The 10,682-nt window shown below is 52.2% G+C and overlaps 3 protein-coding genes across 3 annotated transcripts; 2 read left to right on the forward strand and 1 right to left on the reverse strand.

Moving 5' to 3' along the window:
• The first annotated feature begins 99 nt into the window (after positions 1–99).
• On the forward strand, positions 100–3,310 carry BP01DRAFT_309676 (flavodoxin and radical SAM domain protein). The gene is made up of 2 exons (XM_025572394.1): positions 100–480; positions 542–3,310. The coding sequence occupies exons 1-2, from the start codon at positions 456–458 to the stop codon at positions 2,869–2,871; spliced, it is 2,355 nt and encodes a 784-aa protein (XP_025435714.1). The 5' UTR covers positions 100–455; the 3' UTR covers positions 2,872–3,310.
• On the reverse strand, positions 3,307–5,194 carry BP01DRAFT_412633 (putative sugar transporter; the record flags this gene model as incomplete). The annotated part of the gene is made up of 3 exons (XM_025578959.1): positions 3,307–3,885; positions 3,947–4,906; positions 4,959–5,194. 3 exons carry the CDS (start codon positions 5,192–5,194, stop codon positions 3,492–3,494), a joined length of 1,590 nt encoding a protein of 529 aa, XP_025435715.1. The 3' UTR covers positions 3,307–3,491.
• Positions 5,195–7,633: 2,439 nt separating this feature from the next.
• BP01DRAFT_387887 (putative integral membrane protein) lies at positions 7,634–9,558 on the forward strand. The gene is made up of 5 exons (XM_025577782.1): positions 7,634–8,001; positions 8,082–8,186; positions 8,246–8,643; positions 8,706–8,770; positions 8,845–9,558. The coding sequence occupies exons 1-5, from the start codon at positions 7,852–7,854 to the stop codon at positions 9,375–9,377; spliced, it is 1,251 nt and encodes a 416-aa protein (XP_025435716.1). The 5' UTR covers positions 7,634–7,851; the 3' UTR covers positions 9,378–9,558.
• The last annotated feature ends 1,124 nt before the right edge of the window (positions 9,559–10,682 follow it).

Below are 10,682 nucleotides of genomic sequence, written 5' to 3' on the forward strand. Positions count from 1 at the left end.
CACTGCGGATGCTTGCCTGATAAAGAAGGAGAAATGCGGGAGCCAATCATCGCTTCTGGAAAAAAATCCTTGAGAGATCCAGATTTGGATTTTGCATCAGCCAGTACTGAATACTGAGTGTAGGCATTGTTTTCGCCTAAACGTTCTTGAAAGAATTCATGTCACATTTGTTTTTGATCTTTGCAGAGACTGAAGGATATTGATCACGGAAAAGGAACTACATCGTCAATTTTCTGCATTGTCTTTGGCAATGCCCATCACCTCTTGGCTCAATCAACCCCTCCCAAAATAAAGTGTTTCCGCCCACTGCACTGAATCCGACCCGCCTTTTCTCGGCTCTTTCTTTTCATCGTTTGTCTCCCCAGAGCGTTCGCTTGCACACCTCAAAAAGCAAACGAAGAAAAGGTCAGAAATAGGCCTCATTGCAGGGGCCCAACTGCCTCACTCTTCCGACCATGGCGGAACTCTCTGTAGCTGAAGGTAAGCATCATACTTTCCGTGCTCGTGCAATGCCTCGTGCTAATAGTTCGCGCTCTTCCAGGGTTGCTGGCCTTCTGGCATCTCTATCGACTGCCCCTTCTCCTCACTCTGGTCGCCGCTTTCACTTTTATCCGCGTCTATCGCACACTTCAGCCCAAATCTAGAATCGCTACCGCCTCCTCAGTCCCACCCTCCCCACGAAGCCATTCTCCGGAGAAGAGCGAGAAGATCGCGGTCGGATATGATGAAAAAGACGTTCCAGCCGCAGGATCGAACACCAAGACCATCGTCCAGAAGGAGACCTCGGCCAAGCCTACATCGGGTCCCAAGAGAGTATCAGGAAAGAAGCCTCTGAAGGTTGCTGGCCGTCGCGCAGGTTCCGACCAGGAGCAGCCTCTGTCTTTCATCCAGCCTATCATCTTCTTTGCCTCGCTGACCGGTACTACCGAGAAACACGCGCAAGACCTGCTAGAATATATGCGTATTGGCGCCCAAGAACGAGCCGATCTTGAGAATCGCGAGCGGGGCATCCTTCCCCCACAGATCCATGACCTCTCGTATGTCGACTATGACGATTACTTCGCTGCTGCACCCAAGCCTCCCCCCAACTCTCCCGGCACGCGCTATGTGTATTGTTTATTGATCCCGTCGTACAACATCGATACCGTTTTGAATACCTTCCTCAGCCACCTTGACGAGACCCACAACGACTTTCGCATTGACACTGCGCCACTCTCGTCGCTGGCCGGCTATTGTGTTTTCGGATTTGGTGACAAGGAAGGATGGCCGACTGAGGAGGAGGGATACTGCTCTCAAGCTAAGGAACTCGATCGCTGGATGGCGAAGCTTACAGGCAAGAAGCGGGCTTATCCACTAGGCTTCGGCGATGTTAAGAGTGACGCGGAAGCGGCTTTACGCGAGTGGGCTCATGGTCTTCAAGATATTTTGGGTGACATTCTGGAAAATGGTGGGTTGGGTGAAGGTGTTCCTGGCAGCGGTGACCCGCTCGAAAGTGACGAGGAAGATCTGGACGAAGAGGAAGAATCCGATGGCAACCGAAAGATTAACCGGAAACGTAACAAGACCCAGGACGTGGTTGATCTGGAGGACATCAAGTTCAGCGCTGATAGCCAAAATGGATCGGGAGCCCCAGTCCCCGTCGACTTTACCACCGCCGGTGCTTCTGCACCTTCCGCCATTCAGCCTAGTGAGAAGGAAATGGTCCCTAAGACATCACCCACCTATGCTGCTCTTACGAAACAAGGTTACACCATTGTTGGTTCTCACTCGGGGGTCAAGATCTGCCGCTGGACCAAGTCAGCCCTACGTGGCCGTGGCTCTTGTTACAAGTTCTCGTTCTATGGAATTCGCTCGCACCTTTGCATGGAAGCTACTCCCTCCCTTTCCTGCAGCAACAAGTGTATCTTCTGCTGGAGACATGGCACTAATCCGGTTGGCACTACTTGGCGTTGGAAGGTGGATTCGCCCGACTTGATTTTCAATGGTATCAAGGAGGGTCACTACAAGAAAATCAAGATGATGCGTGGTGTTCCTGGTGTGCGTGCTGAGCGATTTGCCGAGGCTATGCGCATCCGTCACTGCGCTCTTAGTTTGGTCGGCGAACCGATTTTCTATCCTCACATTAACCAGTTCTTGGACATGTTGCACAGCGAACATATCTCCAGCTTCCTTGTCTGCAATGCCCAACATCCCGACCAGCTCGAAACCCTCTCGCGAGTGACCCAGTTGTACGTGTCCATTGACGCGAGTAACCGGGAGAGTCTGAGGAAGATCGACCGCCCTCTTCACCGTGATTTCTGGGAGCGTTTCCAGCGTTGCCTCGACATTCTCCGCGAGAAACGCCACATGCAGCGCACTGTCTTCCGTCTTACGTTGGTGAAGGGCTTCAATGTGGACGACGAAGTTATTGGCTACGCGAACCTGGTTGAGAAGGCACTGCCCTGCTTTATCGAGATCAAGGGTGTCACTTACTGTGGTACTAGCACCAGCGCAGGTGCCGGATTGACCATGCAGAATGTGCCTTTCTACGAGGAAATCCAGGAATTTGTCACCTCCCTCAACCAGGAGCTGGAGCGCCGTGGATTGAAGTATGGTATTGCCGCGGAGCATGCTCATAGCTGTTGTGCGCTCATTGCCTCTGAGCGCTTCCACGTGAATGGAAAGTGGCACTCGCGGATCAATTACCAACGTTTCTTTGAGCTCTTGGAGAAAGAAAAGGCGGACGGTACCCCTTTCAAGCCTGAGGATTACATGGAAGAGACTCTAGAGTGGGCATTGTGGGGCAATGGTGGCTTTGATCCCAACGATGAGCGTGTCTACAAGAAGGGGAAGAAGAAGGGTCTCCAAGCTGCAGCGGCGACCCTGGATTGATCTCGCATGCGGCTCAATACAAACACGTCCCGTCATTCCCACGGATCCCTAAGGGACGCCCTAAGGCCCACCCCAGACCTATTATGCTGGTGGTAGACGACTTTGTTCAAAGCAATCCTGCGCTTGCGATAGAAGGAGCACCATGCTGTCCAAGTATCCGCATAGCTATTAGGTCGTGGTCAATGGGATTTGTTCGCTCCGAGTCCATGTCGAGTGGACCACTTAAGAGGGCAATCATGCCCTCGGCAGCTCACCGAGGACGAAACTATGCCCGATTTCAAGCTGAGATCATTCTCAGACAACAAAATACACACTGGCCAGAGTCAACTGATGTGCAAGTCAACAGGCTAGTTGAATTTCTTCTACCATTCTTGTATCTAGTTAGGAAGTCCATGATAAAATTTCAGCTATATTCTTTTCATTGTTTGACATCACGGCCTATTTTATAATCAAACTAATAGTTTTAGTGGCTAAACAGGCACCGTTTCCACACTGAAGACGCGGGGAAAACGCCATTGATTGCTTTTGAACCATCCTGACTAAATCTTTCGAGTTCTGCCATAGAGACTAGCATCTCAAGTCAACAGCGATAGCCTTGTCCGGAAATTTCGAACAGGCACTCATGCTCCTAATGTGACTGTCACCTCAGCGACTTCTGGGAACCATTTCTTGAACTTTCTCGCGGGCAGATGGCTCTCGAACATGCGGTCGATCTCATTTGGGGTGCGATTTCGCATCTCAGGCACAAAAAACCATGTTGTCACCAATGCAACAAAACTAGAGGCGAAGAACATGAAACCTGTTTTCGAGCCCAGATCTAACTGGTCGGGGTTAAACATATAGGGAAGCACCAAACCAGCCACCCCAGTTGATAGACAGTTGGTGAACCAGCCGAGACCTTGCGTCTTGGCGCGAAGGCGAAGAGAGGATGTCTCTGCTCCAACGGCGTAAGTTGCTGGCCATGCACCAGCTCCACAGAAGAAGGTGATCAAACAAAGGGTGACAGCGGAATACCTATTGAAGATCATCAGACTTGCTCTGGTCGAGCACCAGAGGGTGCTTAATGACTACTGACCAAATAGTGACTTCTCCACGAAAACAGCCAGCGATTCCCATTCCCAACCACAAAGCGGCTATTATGCTCAAGCTTGCAGTGATGAGCGTCACCCGGCCGAATCGAGACAAGGTCCAGAAGCTGAGAACATTGGCAGCCAACCCTAACCCAATACTGACCTGCAGCATCATGAGGCTTGCATTCGCCCCCATGCCGATGATTTGCAAGAAATAACTGCCTTTGGCCAGGAATGTGATGCCCAGCTGGTTCGGGATCATGTTCACTAACAAGACGATGAAGGTACGACGCCGGTTGACACCCACGAAACACTCGCGGTATCCGGTGTCTTGCTTCTCCAGGTGCGCGGATGCGCGCAGGTGGTGAATCTTGGCTAGGGAGTCCGCCTTGACTGAGTCCAGTCGCTGCTGTGATGTAAGCGCTGCGTCTAGTCGGCTCTTCCGGACCAAATATGTTGGGCTCTCGGGGATGGCCACAGACACTACAAGGGCCAGAGCCGAAAACGGCCATTGCGATAGGAAGCAGTTGAGATAGCCTCTCGGCCCGGGAGTGTGCAAGGCATTCCGGACCACTGCGCTGCCTACCAATTGGCCCACAAGCGTAAAAATGGGGAACAGCGCAAGGGTCGGGCCTCGTAACATGGTGGGTAGGACTTCCGACATGTAAGTCTCGGTCGTGCACACAACCATGTACACGGCGAATCCCTGGACCAACTTTCCCACCAGGAAAACGGCCCTACGTTCATCGATGCCGGTCGGAAGATTGGAGACGTACAGTATGGCGACGGCTATCGCTGAGAGGAGGCTCGCAATGACAAGCGACAAGCGCCGCCCGACACGGTCTCCGACAAAGCCGCCTGCGATCGCACCGAATAAGCCCCCAATGGGACCCGCCACGCTCCAGAGGCTGAGCCAAACAGAGGGAATGATCAATTGTCCCTTGAGTTTCCGACCATAGTCGCGTCTAGCGGGTGTGAGCATTGAAAATGCTGACCACGGGTCTCGGACCTCCTTACTGGAATTGCGGCATGGAAGACACGTTATTCACAATGACCATATCGTATCCATACAGCAAAATGCCGGCCGTCAGAGCAAGGCAGTAGCCCAGGATTTTATAGGATTCTTGAATGACCACCCACAGAGCTGGCTGGCGGATGCACCGAACATCCTCGGTCGACGAGTGGGCATGGTCACTGTTCGAGGTAGTATTGGCGTCTGCTGAATGGACCTGAGCGGTTTTTAACTCCATCATATCGTAGATTTCCTTGTAGATTCATTCTTCGCGTAGTATGCCTTGATGCCGCCCATTATGTACTCCAGGCTCACGGCATGACTTAACTCCGCAAACATGGCGACGGCGCAAGCCTTTTCTGTCAAACAAAGGAAGCAGAGTTTCCAAGAGGTTGCACAATGCAGGGCAACGCTGTCTTTCCAGCCACAGCAGGCTCGTGTGGCCAGTCGTGAGCGGTCGCAGGCGGTTGCGCAACCATGTCGAGGTCGTATTGCTTAGGGATAAGATATTGCAATTTTGACGGTCGGAGCAGCGGGTGTATGGGATGGACTGATGGCCAAGAAGCCAACCTGCACCTCTCCTCTCTGCACAAAGCAACAGTCCGAGGCAGATGACCGAGTCTTGAGTCCCAATTGCTAGGGTCCATCCTTGGGCAAGTGAATTCCGGGCTTGTAAGAGCCACCGACTGTAGCGGGGCAACCAAAAGCGGCACTTGGTGCGTCAGCCACTCCAGGCTGTTTGTTATCTTTGCCGTTGTCGCCTCAAAAATCAGCACCAGCTCCGTGGCCCTATGGAAATTTGTCCGTGTTACATCGTTACTTGACCATGCTATTTCCAGTCAGCGCTCGTCTTGGGAGTTGTTGATCAATCGTGTTCGGCGATATTTCCATCGGATCACGTGAAGCGGATCTTGCCGAAACAGAGACAAGTCCAGCGATGGAAGCACGGCAGGGAAATGCCGATCCCTCAGTGACACCCACCCACACCCTCTCTCTCTCTCCCTCTCTCTCTCTCTCTCTTTTGGCCTGCCGAGTCTCTAGAGTCTCTAACTTTATTGAGCAGCAGATTGTCAATTCGGCTTATCATTGGACGCCCAATACAATCTAGCATCGATTGACCCGGTTTGGAGAGTTCTTACCCGCCTGGCGAGTCATGGATCTCGGCTCTGTCATCTTCGTTCGGCAAAAGAACCCCCATTCGCACCGCACCATTGTCTGGCTTCTCCGAGGCGCGTGGGCTGCGTGGGCTGATCGACACCCGGTAATAAGACGTCAAAAGTTCCGTGGATGGGGTTGGTCCTTTTGACAGATTGACAGATATGGAGTTGACCGCTGTCTGTCAATTTTTAGTTCCTATAGTGGTCACCGCGGCACTCGGAAAGGGCATCCATCTATCCCTTGGATGCTAAATTTAACGGACGGGGAGGGCAAACAAGTTGGATCTGCCCCGTATTTTTTAGCGTGGGCTCCGGCGGTTTGCGCATTGCTTCAATTGGGAATAGGCGAACCACTCAGCTGGGACGTGCCCGTCTAGCAAGAGGAACATTAAGATTGCCCTTTGGCCCAGCCAGGATTGCCCCTGAAAAGGATTTCTTCTTTGTTATAGCTAGTGTGAACAATTAGTATTATGATGGGGGGGGCTCCCCCCCCATTATACGCGTCTGACATGTCGCCAGGATTGGTTTCTTCTCGAAGGCTGTTGCAGGCTCGCTTGTCCTCCGACGCCGGACCCAACCGATCCACTCACGCGTGGCAGCCAACGCCCGCAGGTGCCAGGAATGAGGGGAAGCGTTTTATCTAGAGTGCCTCCGTCGCATCTAGTCATCGTCATGACTGGCAGATGTCCGAAGGAGAGGCGAAATTGCACGTGGTGGACATGTTCGGACGGATGGTGAACTGGTGAAGGACCGTATACGATTGTTGAAGGTCAGATGGGCGGAAGGCGACAGTTGCGAGCCCCGATCCGCGGTTCTGCACAACAATTCTGTAACCATGATTCAAATTCCAGCGCCATGGGTTTCGTTTCCCTCTCTCTCGCTCTCGCTCTCTAGTCTCCTTTTGAGCTTCTCCCTGCCTTCTCCCTTTCCCCTTCTTCACCACTCCGTACTTTTTTTCTCCTAACTCGACGACCGGAAAGTCTACCCCATTGGGAGGTTCCAACCGACGCTATGTGGATTCAAATCCGCGTTTCGCGGCCATTGACGTGAAAATTATCCCCCGGTGCAAGCAGGATAACCTTTAACACTATCAGACACTAATCGTGTCGTCGCTCTGACCACAACGGCTCGGTGGGGGAATTCATTACGCCCTTGCCACCTTTCATCCACAGTCCACACCCAGCAATAATCTTGATTAGAGGATACCCAGAATACCCAGACTCTAGCGGCGAAGAACCCCTCTCCACCGGCACAAAGTGGTGATCTCATTTCCAGAATGGTTTCTCGGTTGCATCGCTAAGCGAAGAAAGCCCCTAGCGTAATACTCCGTACGAAATAGTTTTTTGACTTTACACCAGCGCACCGTCGATCTTGGTCTGCATTGGGGGAAGAAGGGGCCGATGTGCAGGTGTAATCCTAGAGCAGCTTAGCTTGTCATGATCACCTCGGACCAGGGCCAGACGGTCGACTGACTAGACTTGGCGGGGCTGCAGTAACTCCTCGGATCCTCTAGACCGTGGGACGTGCGACGCCTGAAGATTTGTTTTCCCTTTACGTCTTGTCTGTCTGTCTGTCTGTCTGTCTTGTCTTGTCTCTTGCTCGGGTTCTCCCTGCTGGTTCCCCATCGTTCACTCAAATACCGGTGGTGGTTCCCCATTTACCCCTACTTCGGGCCTTTGCTCTTTCTCTTTTTGCTTCCCTTGATTTGTTCGGATTATGCCTTGCGCCCAGCAACGATAGCATGGCAGCCGATGACCGCAGCCTGGAGGTTAAGGCGGTTGCGGCCGTCTTCATGTCTGTGGCCTGCATTGCGGTGATACTGCGATGCTATGTGCGCGGATGGATTGTACGAGCGTTTGGGATTGATGACTGGGCTATGGTGGTTGCCATGGTGAGTTTTTTTTTTTTTTTCTCTTTGTTATTTCCTGAGCTGGCAGAATGCCACAAGCTGACCTGGTTGCCCATGAATAGTTGTTTTATTGCATGTTTTCTGGTTGTATGATTGGAGGTTCCCTCAATGGAACTGGCAAGCATTTCAACGTTTTGAATGCACACCAGCGCGTGACCGCCATGAAGGTACGGATCCACGTTCATCGTTGGAGTTGCAAGGGGCAAGACTGACTTGAAGGGTACAGTATTGGTGGTTCTGCGAGATTGCGTACTGTTTTTCGGCCATGGGTTGCAAGATCTCTGTCTGCATTTTCCTGTTGCGCATTACCGTGCGCCGGTTGCATATCTGGATCCTTCGCATCGTGATGGTGTTGACCGTCGTTGCCGCCCTGGTCTTTATGTTTTTGATGCTGCTGCAGTGCAGGCCAGTCTCATACTTCTGGACGCGCAAGGCCTTTGATGATAGTATCCATGGCGAGTGCATCAACATGGAGATCATCATCGCCATGACCTATGTGTATAGTGCATTTGCCGCACTGTGTGATTTTACCGTGGGCATCCTGCCTATCTTCATCGTCAAGAATCTGCACATGCGGAAGCAGACCAAGATGGCCGTGGTGGGCATTCTGGGCATGGCCTGCATGTACGTTCTTTCTGCCCTGCCCTTTCTGCTTCTCCGGATCAAACTGAGCTGACCCATTCCAGTGCCTCGTCTGCGACGATTATCCGCATTCCCTGGGTACATACCTTTTCGGACCCGGACTTTCTCTGTAGGATTTTCCCCCTGCCGTGATCAGCGGTTCAATTCCGATTTTGGCTAATCTTTGTGTGTCCGTTTGTCTAGATGCCACCGTCGAGATTGCCCTCTGGTCCAACATCGAAACCGGCCTCGGTATCACCGCCGGTAGTCTCGCTACCCTCCGCCCTCTCGTCCGCCACTGGCTGGGCTCCCACTCCGACCCGAACTACTACGGCCGATCCCCCTTCGGCGGGCCCTCCGGCTCGCGTCGCATGGGCGGCGGCGCCAGTCACAACCACGCGCGATCGCACGATCGGCCGGTGCCGCTGGGCTCACTCGACGACACGGCGGTGCAGGGCCGTCTGCGGCCGGACAAGCTGGCGGTGACGGTGACGACGATCCACAGCCAACGGGGGCCTATGAACTCCTCGTCGAACAGCAGCGAGGAGCAGCTCACGGCGGGGCTGTCGGACAGCGGCAGCAAGGATAGCCGAGGCAGCCGCCGCGGCGAGCCCGACTCGAAGGGATCCGCGGGGGGATACCGGGGCGGGGGCTTCGGCGGGATCCAGCGCACCTTCGAGGTGACACAGACCTCGTCGGCGGGGGATAGTTCGTGTCATGAGCACAGCATGGTTTAAAACTTCTTCTTCTTCTTTTCTTTTCTACGGCAATTTATACCCTAGGGCAGGTTACGGGCAGGTGGGACAGATGTAGATACTGGATAGATGGATTTACTTCTGGTCTGTATGTATGAGTATGGATGGGCATGGGGCATGTATGTATATACCACTTTGTTATGACATTTTTCTTTTGTTCGGCATACCAATAATTTACAGTTAGTAATATCTAATCATTGCTACTTTGGTCTGTTGGTAGACTGACTCGTATCATTCGGGGATGGAGCAGGTCAAGAAGTATAAAAGTCACGGACTCGTATTGGGGATGGAACAGGTCCAAGTTAACAAGGAACTTAATATTCCAGTTAGATTACTATGGAGTGACTAACTAATTAGTGGTAACCTAGTTAAGTACTGCCTATCAGCAATACTAGCCTCAAGCTCTAAGCTTTGGGGAAGTAAGGGCGCCTCGGATCTAGTTGGTTTGTATGGTGTGCATATCTATTGTTTCAGAAACAAGGGCGGGGGCGGGGCAACTCGAGATGAGCACTGCATGAAACACAGCATGTTACACCTCATATTTGATGCACGATTCAACTTTACCTCGTAGCTTTCTTGTTCGTTAGTTTAATTCCCATTGTCTGCTGCATCAACACGCACGGTACTTGGGTAGGTAGGTACTTCAAACACCGGAATATCCCCTCAACTGACACAGATACTATACAGTGGCCACTGATGTTCCAGTATGTATATATATTGTAAGTAGCGTCTTTACCTTTACCAGCTACCGTACTCCCGGCAAGCTACTATGTACTGTAGAATCAATCCCCAGACCCGGGCCCCACCCATTTCCCCCCGGAATCTAGAACCCTTTATGATGTTATGCTTCATCCATGGTAGGATACGATCTGTGCTTACCGAAGACCATACTTTTTGAACCATGGATACATACTTGCAGCGGATCCAGGGTTTCGTTTCACGTGTCAAGTACCATAATGATTAATAAATCTCCATCACCAAAGAACAACCGTGTACAGAGACACTACTGCACAGACGAAATAACTACGTCAACAACCGAGAATCGAAAACACACCCCCCCCCCCCGCGGGCTTCCCCCCGGGCTCCCCCCCGAGATCAAGATCGATCGTCATCCCGATCTATTCTCGCTGCTGATTGGTCGATAGATCAGATGTAAGCAGACATAGCATAGCACAGCATAACACCACTAGAAACTTGCTGGGTTTTTGGTGAGAGCGATCGGGGTTAGAGGGGGCGATCGAGATAACGATCGATGATCGGATCGAGGGATGGGGCGTGACGTTTGTG

Source organism: Aspergillus saccharolyticus, assembly GCF_003184585.1.
Source record: "Aspergillus saccharolyticus JOP 1030-1 unplaced genomic scaffold BP01scaffold_1, whole genome shotgun sequence".
Lineage (NCBI taxonomy): Eukaryota > Fungi > Ascomycota > Eurotiomycetes > Eurotiales > Aspergillaceae > Aspergillus > Aspergillus saccharolyticus.

Bases quoted from the DNA above. Each gene is read 5' to 3' on its own strand.
- BP01DRAFT_309676 (XM_025572394.1), top strand. From the start codon at position 456: ATGGCGGAACTCTCTGTAGCTGAAG. The intron at 481-541 runs GTAAGCATCATA...GCGCTCTTCCAG, and splicing joins GGAACTCTCTGTAGCTGAAG to GGTTGCTGGCCTTCTGGCAT.
- BP01DRAFT_387887 (XM_025577782.1), top strand. From the start codon at position 7,852: ATGGCAGCCGATGACCGCAGCCTGGAGGTTAAGGCGGTTGCGGCCGTC. The intron at 8,187-8,245 runs GTACGGATCCAC...TGAAGGGTACAG, and splicing joins AGCGCGTGACCGCCATGAAG to TATTGGTGGTTCTGCGAGAT. The intron at 8,644-8,705 runs GTACGTTCTTTC...GACCCATTCCAG, and splicing joins ATTCTGGGCATGGCCTGCAT to TGCCTCGTCTGCGACGATTA.